We start from the raw sequence: 24049 nt of genomic DNA, 5'->3' as shown, positions 1-24049 counted from the left end.
AATAATAAACATTTTGGGTTCATAAAAACAAATCTCTCCGCATGCGATTCAGCGCATGTGAGAAGCTTTTTTAAAAAAAATTTAAATTTATTTTAGAATTAAAAAAGATAATGAATAGTTGTATTCCATAAAAATAGGATCTATTATCTTATTTTTCTTTTAATTTTAATTTTTTTAATATAAAAAAGTGTGAATTTATCATATTACCCTCATTTAATTGATAATTTCAATTCTTAATATTTGCATTAATCAAGGACATTTTCTAATATTTTGAATGTTTCATCATTCTCTCTCTTTTACTCTATATATATATATATATATATATATCAAAAATAATTACCATTTTAGTAAGAAAATAATGAAACTTCTTTTGGTGAATAAACAAAGCACTATCCTCCACACAATAAATTAAAGGATTAATTGGTGAATTACTCCTTGAACTTGTACCTAAGTTTCAATTAGCCTTTTATTCTTTTTTTTTAAGAAAATGAAGGATATGAATTTCTTCTTTTTTCACCAATTTTCTCCCGCCGTCTAAATCATCAATATTTCATCTAATTTTCTGTTAAATCATTAAAAATAAATATTTTTTTTTGGAAAAATTAAAAAAGAGAAAAAAAAAAAAAACCCTCCCAATAACTATCACCTTTCTTGGCCAACATCGCCGCCACACCTCTTCCCAAAATGGCATCACCAGACCTCTTACCTAACCCCAGACCCAAGGCCACCCTCTTCCCACCGCCACCTCCCTTTAGCAGCCCACCCTCCTACAGCCACCACACACACTCCCCTCTCTCCCCCTCTCTCTTTCCCTAAAAAATTTACTCTACACACCTAATCACCACAACCAACCACTCATCTCACTGACACAGAACAACTCCTCCTCATCCCTCAACTCAACCAGTCCAATGCCATCACAGCAGCCAATGATCCACCCCCTTCCCCACCTGCAACCCACCCCCACATCCAAAAAACCAAAAAGAAAACTTTATCCTCATCCACAGACCCAAACCCATTCGCACTGTCCTCCTCCTCCAATTGTTGCTTCTTCGCGCTCGGAGGTCGAGTCCCACGTAGGAGTAGAGGTTGGTCTTCCATTCGCACCATCCTCCTTCTCCAGCAGAAGCGGACTAGCACTTGAAATAGGAGCAGAGGCTAGTCTTCCATAGAGGGGGGGACGATCACTTGCGTTTGTCGCCCAAAACGGCGTCGTCTTAGGGTTGGTTTTATGGGTTTTGCTATGTCTGTGTCTCTGGTTGATTTGGGGAAGAATGGATTGTAGAGAGTGGGAGAGACAGAGAGATATGGCAAGTGAGGTTTTTTTTTTTAAAAAAAATATTTATTTTTATAAACTTTATTTCTATTATTATTATTATTATTATTATTTCAAATTTTAAATTATTTTATTTTATTTTCATATGGAAATGGCCAATTTGCCCTCATATTTAACGGCAAATTGAATGAAATATTGATGATTTAGACGGTAGAGGGAAACTGGCCAAAAAGAAGTTTGTATCCTTAATTTTCTAAAAAAAAGGACAGGCTAATTGAAACATAACAAGTTCAGGAGGTATTTCACCAGTTAACTGAAACTAAAACATAATTATAGGTCTACTACAAAAATTAATTAATAAGTAAATTTCACTTTATTACCCAGAAATTTATCGAGTTTTTTCTTTTACAACCTATATTTTTTTTGTCAACCTCGTACCCATTGTTTGGGTTACCTACCATTTTCATACCTCCATTAAGTTGTATGTCGTCTTTCGTTAACCCATAACGTGTTGTGTCGGTCTTGCATTTTGAAGGTTCTAGGCGAACATCCTAAATGGGGCCTTATATATATATGTGTGTGTGTGTGTGTGTGTCCTAAATGGGGCCTTATATGTATGTGTGTGTGTGTGTGATTTTTTTTTCGTTAAGTTTAAAAAGTATTATATGAACTAAAATTCACAATTGTAACATAAAAGAAAAAATCAATATCTAATTTACCCAACAACTCTATAACATGCATCAAAACATCACTCGTCTTAAATTTTTGGATTCAAAAGTAACAATTAACTTTACATAATCAAGTTTTTCTACCATGTCTTTTGTCAATTTCCTTATTGATTCAACTAGGTTCATTGATTTAAGTTATAAGTTTAAAAAATACTTGGGTCTTTATTGAGTTTCCTCTTTTTAATTTTGAATTGAGTAATTAAGGATGATTTTTAATTTTTTTTACAATATGTGGGCCTTTATTGATTTTTTCTTCTTTTTAATTTTGAATTGAATGATTAGGTAAATTAATTTTTTTAAAATATATTTACCATAATTAGTTTGGGCTTAACATAATATTTATATAATATAGTTTTTTTAAATAATAAGTATGTATCAATGTTTTGAAAGGCGAGGCGTTTTAGTCGCGTTATGTGAGGCGTAAGCCTTGAAGCATTGTGCTCTTGATGCATACAAACACACTTTGTTGGCCATACAACTTAAACTTCCGTATCTCGTGGTTTGTACAACCTCCTTGCTACCACTTTCTGACATAAATACATATTCAATGTCCATTCTGGCAGTTTTTGTCCATCACTTCATTATGAGTGACGAGGAAATTTCCATAACATGCTCCCATTTCATCACACAAAACAAATGACAACATGGGATGCCTTCGCTTTCATACTTCTGATAGTTGCACTCTATTCGAACATCTTTCCCACCAAGGTGCACACAACTCCAATTATTTTGCTGTTCACCATATTTCACTAAAATATACAACCATCCTCCGAAATTATGAATTATTTTTTCATGAATGAGTGTTGATGAAGCATTGATCTCGTTACATACCAAGAAAAAGCACATGTGAGTAAATTTGGGAAGCATGTTCCTTAAGACTTTTCAGTGTTGTTGTAAGCACTTTCTTTGACTGTTTTGGTCAAAATCATCCTTCCCCGAGATATTCCTCATTCGTGCTATGACCTTATCAATTGCTGAAATGCATTCAAACAACTTAACGTCTTTCCTCAAGTAATCTTTCACAAACTTGTTCATACACTCCACGCATTGAGTAGTGCACATACCACTGAAAAACTTGGGTCTAAGGCGTGATTTCTCCCACGCATCTCGTTTTGCATACATCATTTGCAACCATTCCTTTTGTTTATGTGTAGTAACTCTGTCCTTAAAAAACTTTCATTTCTTTTCAAACTCATTGACTGTAATTGGTTCCCAAAGATATGCTTGAAATAATCTTACCAATTCTTCATCCTTAAAGTTATTTTGTGTATTCCTTGCCACATGCCATGAGCACAACCTATGATTGCACATGGGCAATACATACTCAATTACTTTGTGTACATCGCCTCATCCTCATCCGTCAATATTGATGTAGGCTTCTTGGCTTTTCATGGAGGATATGAATGTCTCCAATAATTACTTTTATGTTCCAAAGGTCTCGTCAAACAATATGGCACAACCAACACTCGCCCGGTGGTTGTTTGAACCAACAAATAACACTAGAGGCTTGTCATACATATTGGTTTTGTATGTACTGAGCGAATATGAGGATGTCTCCAGAGGCAACATAATCCAAAAGTGAAGTAGAGTCTCTCCAAAACAAGTTAGCAAGCCTATTTTCCTCGTCTACACTGAACTTACAAAAAAATTCAAGATCCACTGATGCTTTCGCTTTCATGTAGGTGTGTGTAGCTTCAGTGTCGCTGTCTAACAATATTTCCTTACGTGATGCATCCAACGTCTTCCTTAAGGATCTAAGTCCTCAGCTCATGCATTGATGGAGGCTTAAATCCTACACCATATGTGACAATCCTTTCCACCACAGGTAGCCAAAATGGATCATTTACAATACTAAATGGGAGTGCTCTAGAGAAGAAAAAAGACCAATCTTTCGACTAACTTCCTTTATTTCTTCTTGTTTGTATGCTGAATTTAATGTACTTTGCCAAGCTTCTAAAGTGACAAATCTATCCATTGGTCCTTTTGATTTATGTTATGCTCTAAGAGCCTTATCAACTATAACACTCCTAGTACCGGGGATTCCATACTCTGAGCCCCTCCTCATGGACCATCCCTAATCTCTCTAAGCATTTCATTTTTCTTTCTTTTTTCAAGCTGGAAATATTTCAAAGTTGCAACACACTCTTTTTTCACATGCTCAGAACTTTCTTACATAGTTGCATACCATGATGAGTTTGACCCAAATGATGCTTAAGTCTAGAAATTCCTCCATTGCATCTTTGATTACAAAATGTGCATCTCAAGTATTTTTCCCCCTCTATTTCTTTTGCATACTTCCACGTAGGATCTTTTCGATTCATAGCTATAAAACAACACCATTAATATTTCTAAGATATAAGTATGATGCATGTACGTCAAATTTCTACTATATCACATAAACGAATAAGATAACTAATATATTGAAAAAAAATTATTTACGAAACTTCAAATTATAATTGCGAAGAATTAGAGAGAAAAATAAAATGGCTTACTTGCAATCGAAAGATGAAGATAATTCTTGAAATTGATAGAGATTATCTGGTAAGAGTAGAAATTATGATTGTACTACACAATATATATATATATATATATATATAAGTTTGTGTGTTAACATATTAATTTAGAAAAAAAAAAGGTTAGTAGAATAAAGCTACAGCCGGTTGGAGTTTATCTATATATATAAAGCAAAAGGTGGATAATAGTGAAACATTAAAAATACTAGAAAATGTCCTTGGTTAATGCAAACATTAATAATTGAAATCAATAATTAAATGAGGATAATATGGTAAATTCATATTTTTACATATTTAAAAAAAATTAAAATTAAAAGAAAAATCAGATAATGGACCCTATTTTTATGGAACACAACTACCCATTATCTTTTTTAATTCTAAAATAAATTCAAAACTTTCTACAAAAAAATGCATCTCGCAGGCGCGGAAAGTGCGAAAGAAAGAGGCTAGTTTATTATAAAGCAAAAGGCAGAGAATGGATGAAACATTCAAAATATCAGAAAATGTCCTTGGTTAATTCAAACATTAAGAATTAAAATTATTAATTAAATGAGGATAATATGATAAATTCAATTTTTTTCATATTAAAAAAATATAAAATTAAAAGCAAAATCAGATAATAGGTCATATATGGAACATAACTACCCATGTTATCTTTTCTTAATTCTAAAAATAAAATAAAAAATAAAAAAGAAAACCAATTGGCACATGCGTGAGCATGTGCCAAGGGCTAATTTATTATAAAACAAAAGACAGAGAATGATGAAACATTCAAAATATCAGAAAATGTCATTGGTTAATGCAAACATTAAGAATTGAAATTATTAATTAAATGATGATAATATGGTAAATTCACACTTTTTCATATTAAAAAAATTAAAAATAAAAGAAAAATCAGATAATGAATTTTATTTTTATAGAACACAATTATCCATTATCTTTTTTAATTCTAAAATAAATAATTTTTGTTTTTTAAAAAAAAGAAAAAAAGCAGAGACTTGTGTTTGTTTTATTTCAAAACACTCCAAGTCGTTTCATTTAATTTTTTTTTAAAACACTGCAATCGGAACGACGTCGTTTCATTGCAATAAACCTACAATTGAAAAAAAACACGCGAGTCGTCTTCCTCGCAGAGTCGCAGCCAATTTGCAGACTCGCAAAATTTCTTCCGGTTCAGAAGTGTCCAGATCTGGCGCGCCTTGCTCCGCCTCGCTCCGCCTGGCCACGCCTTGCAACGCCTCCTCACGCCTTCCCGGCGCTAAACGTGCTACTCGCGAAACAGCCGACCGCCTCGGGCGATTTCCTGCCGCCTCGCTCCGACGTGCTCGCCGACGCGCGCGAAGGCATGCCTTTGAAAACACTGGTTGTGATATATCTTGGATGATGGTGAGTTAAATGACTGAGTCACTTTTTTCCTTTTTCTTGGGATTGATTCTAGAGTAATTGAATATTAAATGTTTCGGTTTGAACATTATGCTTGATTGGTTATTTGCTGTGCATATTTTAATTATTGAAGCTTAGGCCTTTGTTTGCCTTGGCCTTTGAAAGCATTAAGTGTCAGAATTGGCTTTAACTTTTTACCTGGATGATCATATGTATATATATCTTACTCCTTTGTTTGCATTATATTATATATATATATATATATATATATATATCTCTCTCTCTCTCTCAGAATTTATGGTATTCTTGGATGATCATATGCTTGTTTGATAAATTTGATTTGTTCTATTTTGGGACTGTAAATATTAATTAGCATTGTAATGGTGATGGTGGGAAAACAGGTTCTGGATATCGCATAGTTTTTGCCAGTGTAGGCTTTTCTTCATTTATTTTTTCATTTGGCTCTCCACGAGGGTTCATTTGGCTGTACATCTTGATGGATAAGGAAGACAATGGTACTGGTGATCATGAAGAGGCTTCACAGTATGCATTTGCTGTGTGCCTTGAAGAAGACATGGAAGAAGATGTCGAGGATGATGAACGAGGATGAAGAAGACGGGGAAGTGGACGAAGAGGATGAGGATGAGGATGAGAATACTTTCAGTTTCAAAGATGGGGTTAATCCCTTGGATTTTGTGGAAGACGATGCTTTTGGTGACCAAGTTTATGAACAGTTTGTGGGCATGGGTTATGAGGCTCTAGCTGAAAGAAAGAGAAAAGCACTTGAGGATAGTCGGCCTGAAGGTTCTGTTAAGAAGGCCAGGCATGAGGATGTTACTGGAGCAAGCATGGAGGAAATAATGGAGGCCATGAATTATGGTATGCAAAGGAGAACAAGGAAGCCCAAGAAAAAAGGTAGACGGAAAGGATCAAAGAAGAAACTTACTCCTGAGATTACTCGAAGGCTTGGTGAAGCTACTCTTCACTATGTACATGGACGTTATGAAGAGGCCATACCCATCTTGGCAGAAATTGTTAAGCAGGCACCAGATTTGTCCGAGACATATCATACACTTGGACTTGTCCATGATAATCTTGGTAATGAATTGAAAGCCTTGAATTGCTTCACAATTGCTGCACTTTTAGCACCAAAAAATCCAGCTCTTTGGGAACTGCTCTTTGGCTGGTTCAATAGACGAGGCGACACTCATAAAGCCATTTATTGCCTTTCAAGAGCAATATCAGCAGATCCTAAAAATATTGACCTGAAATTGGGTCGTGCTTCACTCTATGTTAAGCTTGGAGATTATCATAAAGCTGCTGCATCGTATGAACAGATAGTACAAGCCTGTCCTGATAATGTTGAAGCACTCAAGACAGGAGCTGTGATGTATGACAGAAGTGGTCAGCATGAGCATTCTATTCATATTCTGGAGGCTTATCTCAGAGATCATCCAACTGAAGCTGATCCTAGTGTCATTGATCTGCTAGCTTCCATACTTATGGAAAATAATGCACATAATGAAGCAATTCAGCATATTGAGCATGCACAACTCGTATTCTGTTCAAATAAAGAGATGCCTTTGACAATGAAAATTAAAGCAGGAATCTGCCATGCTTACCTCGGAAATATGGAGAAGGCAGAAACTCTCTTTAGTGCTCTTGAACAGCAGAGTGCAGATCAGGCTGACTTGATTGCTAAAGTCGCAGACTCATTTATGAGTCTTGGGCATTATAGTTCTGCATTGAAGTATTTTTTAATGTTGAAAGGAAACACCAAATATAATAAATGCTTTTTACATATGAAAATTGCTCAATGTCATTTGTCCTTGAATGACAGAGTACAGGCAATTTTGTGGTTCTATGAAGCTGTAAAGACACTTGAAGATAATATTGAGACCCGATTAACATTGGCTTCTATTCTTCTTGAGGAAGCCAGAGAAGATGAAGCCATTTTGTTGCTATCTCCTCCAAAAAATCTAGATCGCTTTGAAGCCCAAACAAATAAATCGGAACCATGGTGGTGTAATGGAAAAGTGAAACTGAAGCTTTGCTACATTTACAGAGCTAAAGGGATGCTCAAGGAATTTGTCGATGCAATCTATCCTTTGGTACATGAGTCGTTACGTATCGAATCTCTTCAGCAAAAGGTGAAAGTGAAAAAGAGGCTCACAAAAAGTGTTCTGTTAGAAAGAGTGAAAGTCCTGGATGATCACCAAACAGATAACCTATTATGCAGATCTAGACCAGTAGCTCCTGCATCAGATCTGCTGAAAGCTGCCAGAGCGAAGAAGTTGCTTCAAAAGAAGGCAAAAGTAAAGGAAGAAAAGAGAGCTGAGGCAATGGCTGCTGGAGTTGACTGGCAAAGTGATGATTCAGGTGATGATCCTCCAGAAGAAATACACCAAGAACCTCCCCTGCCAGATCTTCTCAAGGATAAAGAGAATCATGGCCTTATAATAGATTTGTGCAAGTCACTGGCTTCCTTGCATAGATATTGCGAAGCATTGGAGATTATAAATCTTGCTTTGAAATCAACTCGCAACATGTGTTCTGTTGCAGAGGAACTCCGGTCTCTTGGAGCTCAAATTGCATACAACACTCCGGATCCTGAGCATGGGGTTGACTGTGTAAAATACATTGCAGACCAGCATCCATACAGCAATGCTGCCTGGAACTGCTATTACAAAGTAATTACCAGATTAGATGACTGGTATGCGAGGCATTATAAGTTTCTACGTGGAAAGCGAGACAAACTCAAAGACTGTGCACCTCCGAGTATCATTTCTGGGCATCATTTTACTAAAAAGAGCCGTCATCAAGATGCTGCAAGAGAATACCTTGAAGCTTATAAATTATTGCCAGAGAATCCCCTGATTAATCTATGTGTCGGTACTGCCTTAATCAACTTGGCCCTTGGACACAGACTTCAGAATAGGCACCAGTGTGTTGCACAAGGCTTAGCATTCCTCCACAAAAATTTGCAGCTTTGTGAATTCAGCCAAGAGGCTTTTTTCAACATAGCCAGGGCGTACCATCACGTCGGTCTTGTGACACTGGCAGCTTGGCACTATGACAAAGTTCTTGCAATGCATGTGAAGGATTACCCCATCCCAAAACTTCCCCATGAAAAGCCAGAGTCTGTTGAAAATCGATCACCGGGTTACTGTGACCTTCGCAGAGAAGCAGCTTTTAATTTGCATCTTATATACAAAAAGAGTGGAGCAGTTGATCTCGCTCGACAGGTCTTGAGAGATCACTGCACTTTCTGAGTAAGCAACTGATATTAAAACATCAAATCCAGTTACTCTTTTATTTCTGTACTTATTAAGTATATGGTTGATTCTCTAATAAATAACAGGAAATCTTTTTCTTTGTTGCAGATAATCATGTTCCTGATCTCAGATATTGTGACTGAATCGAATGAGAGGGTGGCCTCCTACTCCCTAGTTTGGTTCTCTTGAAAATGCCTGATTATTGTTTGTATCAGCAGTTCATTTTGGCCTAACACAGCCAAAGAAAGCGAGGGAAACACTAAAGAGAAAGGCTTGTGATGAACTCAGCAATTTGCCTGTCACATTATTGAAAGCCAGTGCTAAATCCTTTTTTCTGATCAGATGCTAAAGCCTTATGTAAGTTCAAAACAAGGGCCAACTCGTTTTTTTCATTACTTCACGAAAGTAATATACATCACACACAAATGGTGAAGCAATTGATAAAGTCTTTTGATAGATAACAGACCAGGTTCTAAGCATTGTTTCAAACCGTTTGGGTGAAAATTTAGAAATACGAACGGTTGAGATTTAGAGCTTGTAAGTAAACGGTATGAATATAAATGCTACAAATTTTTTTGAACCATTAATGAGATGAATTTTTGGTTGAATAGGTGATATAGATTGAAGCTATAATGACAGTAAAACAATACAGAGGTATATGTAGTAATGTTTCTTGATAATGTTTTCGTGCATGATTACTATTTTGAAGTGTCAATCAGAGTACTTTATTATTATCTTGGTCAATCGTACACGATTTCTATCATATATTTCACACCTACTCACATGGTCAATTAACCGTAATGTTACTCTGATCATAGTGATCAGTCATTTAGGTAACTCTATAACCGTGAGCTTATATTATAGGGGGGTTTTTTTTGGGGAGGGGGTGTGGGGGTGGTGTGGTTGGTGTGTGGTAGACTTGTTGTGGGATAGAATGCATTGTTGGGCTTCATTGTGGGGTTCCGTTTCTAAAGAGTTTAGTAACATTTCATTTTTCCTTTTGTGCAGATTGGGGAGATGGATGTTTGTTAGTGATGTGTAGGTAGCTGTGGTTTTTAGTGCTACGAAAGTGTAATATGAGCTTTAGAGCGTATTCTTAACTTTGTTTATGTTTTGTATTTGTTGTTCTCTAGTTTGTGATGGATAAGTGAAGATGTGTTGTGTTTCTAGACTTATGATTGCATAATTGCATGAAAAACCTTTTAACTTATGAATTTAAATGTTGCATTTACATCTAAACTTTTAGCTAATTTTGAAACTTTGGAGTCTTGATTTCTGACAGGGTGTACCTATAACATTGAGGTGCTGTGACAAGTGTTCTACATACAAGCCTTCCAGGGTTCATCAGGTTGGGTCTGCAGAAGGTGTGTTTTAAGAGTGGTAGGTTGCATACATTCGTATTGCCTTATCTTATTCATGATTTTTTCACACATTGATTGGAATTTTTAAACTTTTTCTACCAAAATTGGATGCAGGCTCATTTCTTTCTGTGGATCATTAACTTTGTTGGTTATTGGAACAATAAGCCCTTTTTTATGCTTGCCTTGTGTGCAAGTTAGGAAGCTTGTATTCTACATTAAGTTCATGGAGCAAAGGTTTTAGCTTATCCAGCAGAGGAGTGCTTGTCTTCATAATCTCATAAACCAGGTTCTCTATGTTTGTGATTGCTATAGAAATGAAAACAAAGTAAAATTGTATTGAAATTTGATATGTTTTTTGAAAAAACAAAAATTTGGAATTGAAATGATGTTGGACCTGTTGTTTGAAGACAGCCTGATGCCTTGGCTAACAAGGAGCTTCGGAATCTCAGCGCTTCCACGGACCTTATAAAGATGGATTAGTTAAAAATATAGAATAAAATAAAGAAATGCAATATGAAGTAACATAATAAATATTAAAAAAAGGATAAAATTTTTTCAAATTTTTTTTTGGTTGAATAGGTTATGATAGTAAAACATACAAACGTATATGTAGTTATGTTTCTTGATAATGTTTTCGTCTATGATCATTATTTCAGATATTATATTTGAATCTAAGACTTCAGGTGTATGGGTAAATACTTTTCTCAGATACATGGGTAATGGTTGTAATGATACAAATCCCTTCCCATCACTATTTTACACCTTTTTTTTTTTTATAAATAAAAACAATATTAGGGAGGAGGAATTTAAGGCAGGATCACGTATTCATAGATAAACTCTCTTAACTATTTGAACTACAAATACATTATTAATTAAATATTAATCAATTATAAAAATAAAATTGAACTGCGAAATGTGTAATATTGCAATTCAAAGCGTATTTTGCCATGACATTAAAAAAAAAAAAAATTAAAAATAAAAAATAAAAAAAGGCTCTATCGCCTTATATTGGCATTAGACATGGACTATGAAAATTGAAGATCAGAAACATGCTCAAAAGCAAAACATCAGCAAAAATAGGGACATCCACAATGTGAAATTGGCTAATTCATTTGTGATCAGGACTGAATTGCCCAATTCTACTGACATTGACAATGACATTTGAACCTTTTGAGAGATCTCAGTTACTCACTCATTTTCTGGAGATCAGGAGTCAAGTTTTTTGGTTTTTTTTGGTTTTGGTGGTGGGGCTGGTCATAAGTTCAAGTTTTGATGATGATAGTTGTTGAATAAAAAAATATAAGTTTGGTAATTTGCAATTGCCATCATATCTTTATCTTTCAACTTGACTATTAATATATGTGATTTTTTTTTTGTTTTTTTTTTTTGTTTCCAGTAATGTATGTAAAGTTCAAGGGTACACAAATATACAATTTAAAAAAGGCTTACGCTGTAAATTGACAATTAAGATATAGTGCAAACCTGATAAAACCCAAAAATAATAATAATAATAATAATTGAACTTCTAAAAAATTCAACATCTAACAGTCAGACCAACTAGATCTAGCATTTCACCTCTCCAATGGATGAGGCAACAAAACAGCTTAGCCAAGCAAATGTTTTCAATACCCCTACCTTTTTATCCCCAATTTTTCTTTCCGTGGCATTGGATAAATACACTATCAACTGACAAGGCTGACATTTTCGTACCTCTAATTCCTTAATATAAAGTATAGATTATCTGTACCTAAATCTTAATTAAGTTATTAGGGGAAATTAATAATTTTGTCATGGCCAAACGCAAACAACTCCATTAATAAACCTCTGTTTATGGCAGAAACCAATCCATCAATTTAAAACAGCTTATGGAGATTTTTATCTAAACAAATGAATAACAGCCTGGATTTCTTATGTTCGGTACATTGGAAAATGAATTACATGCCTTTTCACAACAACTATACAAATAAATAAGCTCCTACAAAGTAACTAGTTCTGAGGCCACTCACTAGCAGAATCAAATACTGAAACAAAAGTAAGGTTCATAAGAATCTCTCTGTGTCTACGGTACGGTATGATCCTGTACCATAGTGTCTTAATCTCTTTCCACAATAAGCAAGTGTTCAAGTTCTTCCCTTCGCCGCTCCAAGTCCTGTGATTGTTGCAAACAGGTGAATGTGAGCAAACTTCTGTAATAGATTTGACTTACGGGCAATTGACAAACACAAATTAACCCAACTCATAAACGGACTATCTAGAAAGACCAAAGACTCATAAATAGCAGAAATCTTATAGCGAGCAAGCCTTTAAGGTCACAGCTAAAGCTATTTTTCCTTGTAGTAGGAACCATATACAAGCAAGTATGATAAGCAAAAGGAACATTGAACCGTGTCTGGACTTCCAGTGCCACACGTTACTTCTGGAAATCCAGGAATTTGAAAGCTTACCTCAAGATCCTTTATTGCTTGCTCCCTTGAAATTTCTGTCTTCTGCCGAGCCCGTTTCAGGAAGCCAATGCATAGAATTCCCTTAAAAAATCAAATAGTGAAGATTAGTAGATAGAACTTTGACCAATGTACTTAGCAGCTCCTACTGCTAGTTGACCATAATTCATGAACCAGAAATATCGCGATAACATTCATATAATTAGGTTATTGCTCCCTACCACAACACACAACAAATTCCTGAAGTAATTCTGTGAGGGTTATCAATAATTACTGTGATCCTCTAGTAATTGGCTAATTTCCATTAAAAACGTCTGGAATTAATAATTCTTTTCGTTTTTCTTATTGTAGTGTTGAATATTAAAAGATTTTCTGATACTTTGGTGTGTTATGTTTTGCCACTCCCAAGCGGCCCTCAACACAAGACGGGAATTTTTAATCATGCTCTTGAGACAGCGATCTTTAACCTCAGCTACAAGAAGACATTTAAACATGCACTCAGGCATACATGTCCAGAATTCTTATAGGATTCTTCTACTGAGACTTACCGCAATAATATAGACCCCACCACAAGCAAGGAGCATATAGCTTGCTATGTTCTGAAGAAGAACAAGCGTCTTCCTTGTACCAGTCTCATCAGGAAAAGCTCTTGTCATGACCGCAACACTGGTACAAACAATCACGACTTCAGAAACCATATAAAATTTATGCTGGTGTGCAATAGATATGAAAAGTTGCTTCAGTCAAAGTCAAGCATAAAATTTAATTTCCATCCCATCATTATTCTTTGTCACAGGCCTCATAGCTACAATTATACTGTTATAAGGCTACGATAATCAGTTTGGAACTGAGGTGCGCTCTACAATCTCAAGGTGCAGAGAAATACTCTAGGAAAATGAAACAAAATATTTTGAGTATATTTTAAGACTTACAAGATCTGCAGCATACCCCTACCAACCCAATAGTCCAGTACCTGCAAACAGTTAACTGAATACTGAAATTAGATCACAGAAGCAAAATTCTGAATAATAACTCCAACATTGCCAGAAATTTTGAGTTACTGTAAAACAGTAAATTGTTGATCTTTCCTAAACAGAGTAAGACTGAGAGAAATGGAGGCAGAAATTCATCACGATTGCACTTAGCAGCAAAGGTTTGAATGTTATCAAGTGCCTGTCATACTGTTGGTACTCTCAGGTTCTTTTTCATTTTTATTATTTCAATCCTTTTGGTTTGGGAATTATAATCGCATCTTAGCAAAACCCCTCCTGTGGGTTGGGGAGAAAGGGGGTCCCTGATCATCACAAAGATCACGTACCCTATTTGAGGAATCATAAAATCTAATAATAAGTTTTTATTCCATGTGGATTAAGTTCATTTCGTATTTTCCTTGGGAAGATTTGATCCTTGATAGAAGAATTAGTCTGTTTCTATCAGGAGCATATATGAAGCACTAAAGTTACAAAGATTTCATAAACAACATTTGAAGTAACTGGAGTGGCCTTTGGAACACTGACCTATAATCAGTTCAAGGCATCCATAAAGGAGATGTCTTCTTACACTATGTTTGGTTCTTGTACAGCACGAGAAAATGAGAGAGAGAGAGAGAGAGAGAGAGAGAGAGAGAGAGAGAGAGAAACAGTTTTTAGAAAGTTGTAAGTTTTCTTGTGCTTAGTTGCATGGAGTAAATAAGGGGAAATATGACAGGAAACTACAAAATTTGGTATCTTTTCTTTTGGTAAGCCAACTTCCCCTTGTAATTGCGCATAAGTTTTAGTTTTTTTTTTAACCTTCTTTTTTTTGCTCATTCCCATTATATAAAGCCAACAATAGAAAGTATGGAGATCTAAAACCTTTTCTTTTCTTCCTTTGTCCGCTTCTACACCAAACATAGTTTTTCTTTGTAAAACAAAATTCTTTTCCCCACCCATTCAGTCCAAAGCGTGTATCATTTGACAACGCCTACATCTCCTATGGTGTAAGTTTCATATTCTACTCCTCTGAACAATATTTCCTCCTTTCTTTTTCCTAGAAACAAGTTATGGTCACGATCACTCTACCCAAGATCAGATTCAGAGATTTCCACAATTAAAGGAAAGAAATTGAACATTTCAATCACATTTTTACTCTCGACTCTGACTCTTCTAACTAAAGCATAGAAACCGCACAATTTTCGTAATAAATTTGTTGTGTTAAGGTTAAAATCAGCTATCGAAATTGCTTAAAAATTAATTTCTAAGAATCGAAATTTTCCTTCGATAAAATTTGTTAGGGCTTAAGAATAGTGAAAAGTGAAAACGAACCTTCCAGAACTTGATAAAGAAAGCCCATTCGGTCTCGGCCACAACCACCACAATCGCAATCAAAACAGCATAACACCGAAATATCCCGTCGAAAACCTACAATTCAACGACACACAAACAATCAAATCATCCAATCTACAACTCCATAAATATGTACACATATATGTATAGAGACATAGAGAGAGGGGTAGAGAGAGAGTACATCAGATCCATTCTTGAAAGATTCAATGGCAGAGAAGACATTGACGACGATGCAGAGAACGGCAGTGAGAGCAGTGACGACGCTGAAGCATCTGCAGCACACCAAGAAAGGGTCGGCTTTCATTCTCAGTCTGGTGTTACTCGAAGTTGGAGATGTTCGCCGTCCGCTCCCTTCTACATCCGCCTCTCCATTGTTTGTCGACATTTTCTCGCGCTTTCTCGGCTCCGAGAAAAATTTTCAGCTAATTTATTCAGTGAGAAAATCTCATATTCTGCAACGCATAGATTCTGTTTCGCTCATGGCTTTGGCTCCCCCTCTGTTTTTCGTTTGTTCATTGAAGCGGGATTCTTTGACCTCCTTTGAAGGAACTGAAAGCTGAAAGGACCAGCCACGTGTTCACCAAAAAAAAAAAACAAAAGGGCCCAGCCACGTGGTGGCACGATGGATATTTTAGAAGCTTTTCTACGGTACCAAACTTGTCTTTACCTAATAGTCAATGTACATCAGCAAAGCGGGATATTTGTTGATCTATGATTTTTTCCTTTCGTGAGATGAAATCTTTTGTTAACAGAGCTTTATGTCGGCCTACAGTGGTTGAAGAGAATCCCAAATTGGTAACTTCTTAATGAATGGTTGGATTCGAACAATTTAAAAAAAAAAATTCTATTTAAACTCCGCACTTGTTTACCTCATATTCTAAGTTTATTCTAACTTCTAATTCAAATTTTCACAATTTTTAAGAAAATCCCGCTATTTTCCTAAACTACCCCTAAATACACACCCAATCTTTAAAAAAAAATTTAAAATAAATAAATAAATAATAAAACACCACCCCCCCAATCAACCTCACACCCATACCCCACTTGTACGGTGTGGATTCATCTACTAGGTCATTCCATAAATAGAATATGTTTTTGTTAGCACTCACTTTGCCCAAATAAGGGCAGCACTAATCAAGCTCTTTGCTTGCATCAACATCACACGTCTTACAATTTGTGCTTGACTCTTTTGGCTTTAGCCTTGAACAGTTGAAAGGTCAAATTCAGCGAGAGAAACTTCAAACTCTAGTGCATAAAATTATTGAACTCTTTCAAGTCGTCGAAAAGTCAATACACTCCCAACCCAATCTAGAAAATTTTTCACTCTATATTGATGCTATGTTTTTCATTTGTTTTGATATTTTATGACCAAATAACTTGTGAACTAAATTAAAAATAGTTGTATTGATAACAAATAGAATTACAACAAGGCTTTGATCACATCATCCTCAATAATTTTGAGAGGAGTCCCAAACTAAGAAATAATCTAACATAACATACCTCAATTGACGACCCACAAGCCACTATTTGCATACTGTATTTAGGGTTTGTGAAGAGAAGATGAGAGTGTAATAGGTTTTTCTGATTGAAAGAGAAGAGTAATCTAGCAATAGAGTGTAGAGGAGTTTGTCTTTTTCTAAAACTTAATATGAAGAGTGGTGGGGTATGTGTATAAATGTACTAGGATTAAGTATTAAGTTGGATGACCTTTTTTGTCTTTTTACACAATAATAAAACTCACGAGCTTAATGATTTAAGTATTGGGGTGGCACGATGCATATTTTAGAAGCTTTTCTACTGTACCAAACTTGTCTTTACCTAATAATCAATGTACATTAGCAAAGCAGGATATTTGTTAATCTATGAATTTTTCTTTGGGAGATTTACTATTATACCCAATATAAGAGCCCAAATTATAAAGCCCTACATGAAATGAACTTTAGAAACACACACAAAATCCATTTACAATAGAATAATACTAGTCTTACAACATTTTTTATACCACAATTTTATACCACATGATGTGGCAGCTGATGTGTATATACCACATCATGTAAAATATTAGTTTTTGTTTTTCTAATTTTATTTATTAAAATACACTTCATTTATTTAATTGATGTGGCATATGCCACATCTTGTGGTATAGAAATATGGGATAATAATGTGGTAAGTGTAGCATTACTCTTTACAATATATAAAAAAGACTTTTAACTTTTTTTAAATTACAAAACTGATATTGATTTCTTAAAACAAACTCAACCCCAAAATCTCATTAAAAAAACCCAAAACACTCAATAGGGCATCAAAGTAATTTAATAATCAAAATTAAATTCAATAGGGCAAATTGTTATTTTTTGGGTTTTTTTAGATTTGTTTATAGAAATTAAATGGTGTATGATTTATCTATAATATTAGTGCTAAGAATAGATACATGACTAAATATCTCTTTTTCTTTCATGAGATGAAAGATTTTTATTAACAGAGCTTTATGTCGGCCTACAGTGGTTGAAGAGAATCCCAAATTGACTACTTCTGAATGAATGGTTGGATTCGACAAAATAATTTCTATTTAAACACCAACCCTCAGGCAGGAGAATTGACTGATTTTGCCTTGGGCATTGCCTAGGTTGGTGGCATCCATGTCTTATCCGAGCTGCTGAAGCGCGCTGGAAATGTGTTGGCGGGCCTAGCCCCCTCCTGTCCGGGCTGGGGCTCTGCGCTGGAGATGCTGTTATCCATAGCCAACTAGCCTTCTCTTTCCAACTTTTTAGCACCTTGTCCCACTTGTGAAGATGTCATTTTGGATGTATTTGTAGTAGAACTATCATTCAGTCGGCTGTGACTTCGACGACCACCCCCCACACCAACCCCCAAAAAAAACAACCATGTACAACTGCCCACCGCAACACTTCTCCGACAATTGAAGATCTAAAAGCGGTTTGCATTTCTTTTTACACCTCCACACTGCAGTTGCACCTAAGATAATAAGAAGACAATTTAATGAAATTGAACTTAATATGAGAATAAGTAGAGGATACAAGTGCTCCAACTCATAGGCAAAGGACAACTATTGCATTTTCTAAAGTTAAAAAAATTCATTCAAATTACATATTATTATGTGGCTTAGTGAAATTTAATCTTTAATAACCAAGGTAGTTGGTGTGAATGGTTCGGCACTCTCATTCTTTAAGAGAAGGTCAGGGGTTCGATCTCTGCTCAGATGGGTCATACTTTGACGGAGATTAGGTTGTGGTTAACGCTTAAACGCCACTCATAGTTGCCATCTAGGACCACCTCGTGGTTCAGACCCAAAAAATAAAAAATAAATAAATAAATAAATAAAAATAATCTTTAATTTGTTGGAAAATGATATTTATGGCAATATCCAAACCCAAATAATTCATTCAAATGAACTATGGTTAGTGAATTATTCTAGCTACCTTTCTTTTTTAACCTTCCACTTCTACATTTTCTTTCTCCTTTTGCAATATTGTATGATGATTGCGACAACTCATTTTCAACGATCATTCTCATAAAATATTTACCAAATTAAAAAATGATTTAGTCGTTTAAATAATAGTGTGATAATTTATGGCATGTTCACTAATCTGTAATTGGAATCAAAATAAGGAGTTGAATTCTTATTATAGATATTCCTGTGTTTACTTTACATGGAGGAATGAAAATGCGAGTTGGACCCACAAAAAATTAGGAGTAATTTCTGATTTTCGAGGAATTGGACTTTTAGGTGGGATGTAGTATTCTAATTCTTCGAATTCTAACTCATTAGGAATCCATCTTTTTTACCTAACATATCCTCACACAATTTTAAAATTTTCAAATTTGCCATCTATTTTAACCCAACAACAAGGGCATTTTAGTAATCTACTTGGTTTCAATTTCAATTCATGGGGATTTAGTAAACAACTTATAAGAAATCAATACTACTCCTACCTTAATTTTATATGATTTAGTAAACAACTTCAATTGAAATCCGGATTCTAGCTCTCCTCAATTCAATTCCTCCTCATCTGATTATGGATTAGTAAACATGTCATCGTCAAAAAAAAAAAAAAAATGTAAACATGCCCTCAATGTTTAATTGAAACAATCGTTTGTTTGAATGTCGTTTAACCTCTTATATGTTGAAAGAGAACTAAATACAAATCTGAGACGAAAAAAAGTTGTGGTGTTTATATCAGTCAATTTGTTGGGCATGAAATAAATAAATAGAAATCTGTCCAATTAAAAAATTGAATAATGTCGAATAGGCCATTCATACCCAAAAGAAAGGAAAAAAAACAAAGAATTCGATTTAAAAAGATAAAAAAAAACACACCTTATATAAAAAATATAGAATAGAAAAAAAAAAAAAGGAATATTCCATGCGTCACACGTCACAAATATTCAGAAAACTACAATCACACTTGCCTCTTTCGTTTCATGTGCATAATTCAATCAGCAGCTGAACAAACGCATCACCAGCTCCCCTGTCTAAAGCGAAGAACACAACAACAGAGAGAATGGAAAAACCAGCCCAACACACTGACGCCCAAAATGGGCAAGTTCAAGAAGCAACCAAGGCTTCCAGCGACGGTTCTGTTTGTGGGTACGATTCACTTCACCACCTCCTCAGCGAAAATCTCAAGCCCCATCTTTTTCAGGTCACTTTTCTCAATTTTCTTTCTGTTGGGTTATTGTCATTTGGTGCTTTTGGTGATCGATTTGTGATCAGTTTGATTGGTTCTTTGTTGGGTTTGCATCCTTTTTTCATGAGACAGTTTGCTCTGGAGTCAACGGTTTAGTCTGAGTTTGTTTTCGTTTCCTTCAAGTCTGAAGATTTCATATTTGAATTCTTAACATATTTATTGGAATTTTGAGGTTGAAGGATTTGGTTTTCAGATTTAGATGCTTTGAAAATGGACATTCGGATTGTACCCAGATAGGTTTTCATGCAATTTCCGTGAAAATCAGACCATTAAATCTCCCCATGTTAATTGGTTTTATTTGTTATTTTGCGTTTATCAGACTCAGACATGTTATGCTATATTTTTAATGTATAATTAACTTTTCAGGAAGTCAACCGTATTCTTTTGGGTCTGAATCGCGGTAAGGCACTTGAAACAATCTCTCTCCCAGAATCTGCTAAAGCACTCTCTGCAGGACATAATTTTGACCTCCAGGTACGAAGTTACTTTAACTGTTGTGCAATGACCTGCGACTACCATTCACATCCCAGTAGTTCATAGTCAAGGGAGGTGTGATATACAGGGTTTCGGAAGTCCCTGTTAGTAGGCTCTTGGATGTCTGTAACCAAAAGTGTTTTTAAGAAAAATGAAGTCTTTCTGAAAGGAAAGTCTTATTGAAATGAACTTCGGATTTTCATCCACTGTGTTTCAGTGAATTATAACAAAACTCTCCTTTTGTACAAGCCAACCGATGATTTCCCTTCAGTCAAAGAAGTTCACAACTGCATAACTGTAAACTAACTAATCTATCTCTCAGCTAGCTATTCAATCCAAACAACAGTGTAGACTTTCAGCTATTTACACACTGAATCACAGAACTCTAATCTTCCAGCTTCTTGCAGCATTTCTGTTCAACTAACCTAACCCCCTTCTCCTTGTCCCCTTCTGGGACGGCCTGATCTTAGAATCTCTTTGACAACTTTAAATGCTATATCTCTTTCCTTGCGTGTTTTAATTAGTTTCTAGAGAGATGGAGTTCCACAAAGATTTTCTTGCATTCCAAACATCAAAAAAATCCTACTCAAAAATCAAGATAACCTTAAATGGGCTCCTACGAACCTACTTACCTTATGTCCCATATGTTCTTCACTCCCATTTTATTTTAGCCACTCATTTAAGGTCTAATTAGCACATAGAAATTCTGAGTCTAACCATTAGAAAGTAAAAGTAGTATCATAGAATCCCATAGGAATTCTCCATTCCAGATTTGATTTCTTCTACCTCAAGTGATCCATACAACTGCTGTAGAATTTCCAGAACACCACCAAAATGACATTGTCAATTCTTCTAATACCATGCTGCTTTAGTTATTCCCCACCACAAGTATAGCTCTAGATCTAGAATGTAAAACTACCGGTGGGTCCCATTGTGGAAGCTGCTTTGATTTTTGAAATTGTGACGGAACCTGTCTCTTTTGTTACCCAGATTATTGAGGTTTTTTGTTTTGCCTGGCTTTTCCTGTTTAGTGTAACTGAATTTTTATACCTGGGCATGTCTCCTATGGTATATCGTACAATCAATTGCTGCTATGCTGCTGACTAGTCTGAACTGTTGATCTTATATGTCCTTTCAGGCCTTCTGCTTTCTTGCTGACAAAGAGTTGTTGAGAGAACCTCGAATAGTTAGGGTTGGTCTCATTCAAAACTCTATAGCTCTTCCAACTACTGCTCACTTTTTGGACCAGAAGAGGGCTATTTTTGAGAAATTAAGGCCAATAATTGATGCTGCAGGTGCTGCAGGTGTCAATGTATTATGCTTGCAGGTTCGTTATGCTCTCCTTCCATGTCGTCTCTGTTTTATTGACTTTTGTCTGATATTTTCAAGCAAATCCATTCAAATTAAATCCAGGAAGCATGGACAATGCCATTTGCCTTTTGTACACGGGAGAAGAGGTGGTGTGAATTTGCAGAGCCTGTAGACGGGGAATCAACTCGATTCCTCCAGGATTTTGCACGCATGTACAACATGGTCATTATAAGCCCAATTCTTGAGAGGGATGTCAACCATGGAGAGACTCTCTGGAACACTGCTGTCATAATTGGAAATAATGGTAACATAATTGGCAAGCATCGAAAGGTAAGTGAATTAGTATATCTGTTTGTAACTTATTTTGTACTTGCATACTTTTCTGTTGAAAGGCATATTGACAAATGATAATGGACAGAACCATATACCAAGAGTTGGCGACTTCAACGAGAGTACGTATTATATGGAAGGAAATACTAGACATCCAGTCTTTGAGACAGCTTATGGAAAAATTGCTGTTAACATATGCTATGGAAGGCACCATCCTTTAAATTGGTTAGCATTTGGCTTGAATGGTGCAGAGATTGTTTTCAACCCTTCCGCCACTGTTGGTGAACTCAGCGAACCGATGTGGCCCATTGAGGTTAACTACTACCCATCTGTTTTATTTTTATGAGCCACTGCTTTGTGATATTTTCTCTCTTTTAACTTTGCAAACCCGTGTGTCCTCGACGAGGTTACTTTTTACTCCTTCATTCTATAATCCACTCTTTTGCAATAGATTTCTCTCTCAGATTTTTTAAACTACTGATTTCAAAATGAATTGTGATACAACATAATGTCATACACAGAAAGGAAATATTTTTATGTTTAAGAACAGCCTGTTTTTCTTCAAAGGGAATTGCACATGATTTCTTAGTTTAGCTGTAATTGTAATGCTATGAAGTCTCTAGGATATAAGCCATATGGACACTTGCACAAACTTAAACAATTTATGTTTCTTGGATGATCAAATATGAGCTGTTCTCCTGCTATGATCTTATAGACAGTTTATTTTCAGAACCTTGATGAACTGTTTTGTGTAGTCAAGTAACATGCCATTTGACTGTTCTGTTTTGCAGGCCCGTAATGCTGCAATTGCAAACAGTTACTTTGTTGGGTCAATCAACCGTGTAGGGACTGAGGTTTTTCCAAATCCATTTACTTCCGGTGATGGAAAGCCGGAACATGCAGATTTCGGGCATTTCTACGGATCCAGCCATTTTTCAGCCCCAGATGCCTCGTGCACTCCTTCTCTATCACGCCATAGCGATGGGTTGTTGATCTCAGACATGGACCTCAACCTGTGTAGGCAGATAAAAGACAAGTGGGGATTCCGAATGACTGCTCGTTATGAGCTGTATGCTGACTTGCTTGCTCAGTATTTGAAGCCGGATTTTGAGCCCCAAGTCATTTCTGATCCCTTGTTACACAAGAAGTCTCCCTAAGTTCTTTAGTTTCTAGTTGGTCTGCAGTCTGAACATGTAGTTAAAAAAGTAAATTTGTGTGCATCAATTTCTCAGCCGTTGAAAAATAAGCATTGGCTATCTGTAGATATTTACTTTTTATTCAGTAAATATCGTAAGAAAAAAAGAAAAAAAACAAAGGAAAACCAACATTCCCACGAAGTATTTTGAAGTATCTGTAGTTATTTCTCATAAAGTGACCATTTCGCCATTGTTTTTTAATATCAATTTCTTATAAATTAAAACCAAAAAACTTACATTAGCTTACAAATAAAAATGTCCACAGCAAGTGTTGTGGTTGGAGTAATTACTCCCTTAGGCAAGGGTTCAAGTTCTAGCATCTGTGTCGACACCCTACTCCTGAGTTTTTATGAAAATTAGCCAAAATTTTCCTCTCAAATGTCAGTTTTTATTAATACTTTCAATAATAGCAAAAAAAACTCACCTAAATCTGCCCTTCATAAAATAAACCCTACATAAACCTAAAAGCAAAACCTTGTTAGGGTTATTCGTTTTATTAGTCTATGAATTTTGATCTAATTTGCATTTGAGTCTCTCAATTTTCAAAACGTTTCCATGGTCCTTCAACTTTAGTTTCGTTAGGACAAATGGTCTTGCCGTCAATTTTTTACTTTTTTTGTTAAATGCAGGGGTAAAATGGTATTTTTGTTTTTTTTCTTTCCAATTTATGAATATTCCTCTCACCCAAAAAATAAATTAAAAATTTAAAAATCTTATTCCTATCCTTAGTC

At 35.4% G+C, this 24049-nt stretch overlaps 3 protein-coding genes across 3 annotated transcripts; 2 read left to right on the top strand and 1 right to left on the bottom strand.

Annotated features, from left to right (window-relative positions):
• Positions 1 to 5619: 5619 nt before the first annotated feature.
• On the top strand, positions 5620 to 10939 carry LOC103335878 (uncharacterized). The gene is given in 6 exon segments (XM_008238912.3): positions 5620 to 5900; positions 6299 to 6498; positions 6500 to 9169; positions 9281 to 9529; positions 10455 to 10552; positions 10648 to 10939. Coding segments are annotated over 2 exon segments (2775 nt in total). The 5' UTR covers positions 5620 to 5900; positions 6299 to 6393; the 3' UTR covers positions 9281 to 9529; positions 10455 to 10552; positions 10648 to 10939.
• Positions 10940 to 12405: 1466 nt separating this feature from the next.
• Positions 12406 to 15866, bottom strand: LOC103335877 (vacuole protein). Its single transcript, XM_008238911.2, has 6 exons — positions 15480 to 15866; positions 15278 to 15373; positions 13907 to 13947; positions 13523 to 13640; positions 12978 to 13058; positions 12406 to 12682 (listed from the first exon to the last, which is right to left on the bottom strand). Exons 1-6 carry the CDS (start codon positions 15681 to 15683, stop codon positions 12626 to 12628), a joined length of 597 nt encoding a protein of 198 aa, XP_008237133.2. The 5' UTR covers positions 15684 to 15866; the 3' UTR covers positions 12406 to 12625.
• Positions 15867 to 19734: 3868 nt separating this feature from the next.
• Positions 19735 to 23519, top strand: BETA-UP (beta-ureidopropionase). The gene is made up of 6 exons (XM_008238910.2): positions 19735 to 19962; positions 20374 to 20481; positions 21620 to 21808; positions 21895 to 22122; positions 22211 to 22435; positions 22914 to 23519. The coding sequence occupies exons 1-6, from the start codon at positions 19822 to 19824 to the stop codon at positions 23277 to 23279; spliced, it is 1257 nt and encodes a 418-aa protein (XP_008237132.2). The 5' UTR covers positions 19735 to 19821; the 3' UTR covers positions 23280 to 23519.
• Positions 23520 to 24049: the final 530 nt, after the last annotated feature.

The sequence above is a fragment of the Prunus mume genome, linkage group LG6 (genome assembly GCF_029339155.1).
Source record: "Prunus mume cultivar Tortuosa linkage group LG6, ASM2933915v1, whole genome shotgun sequence".
NCBI classification, from domain to species: Eukaryota; Viridiplantae; Streptophyta; class Magnoliopsida; order Rosales; family Rosaceae; genus Prunus; species Prunus mume.
Note: the sequence above shows the minus strand (reverse complement) of the source record. Positions and strands in the feature narration are given on the sequence as shown.

Bases quoted from the DNA above. Each gene is read 5' to 3' on its own strand.
- LOC103335877 (XM_008238911.2), bottom strand. From the start codon at position 15,683: ATGTCGACAAACAATGGAGAGGCGGATGTAGAAGGGAGCGGACGGCGA. The intron at 15,374-15,479 runs GTACTCTCTCTC...GTTGAATTGTAG, and splicing joins CTTTCAAGAATGGATCTGAT to GTTTTCGACGGGATATTTCG. The intron at 13,641-13,906 runs GTAAGTCTTAAA...TGTTTGTACCAG, and splicing joins AGGGGTATGCTGCAGATCTT to TGTTGCGGTCATGACAAGAG.
- BETA-UP (XM_008238910.2), top strand. From the start codon at position 19,822: ATGGAAAAACCAGCCCAACACACTGACGCCCAAAATGGGCAAGTTCAA. The intron at 20,482-21,619 runs GTACGAAGTTAC...ATGTCCTTTCAG, and splicing joins GACATAATTTTGACCTCCAG to GCCTTCTGCTTTCTTGCTGA. The intron at 21,809-21,894 runs GTTCGTTATGCT...AATTAAATCCAG, and splicing joins TCAATGTATTATGCTTGCAG to GAAGCATGGACAATGCCATT.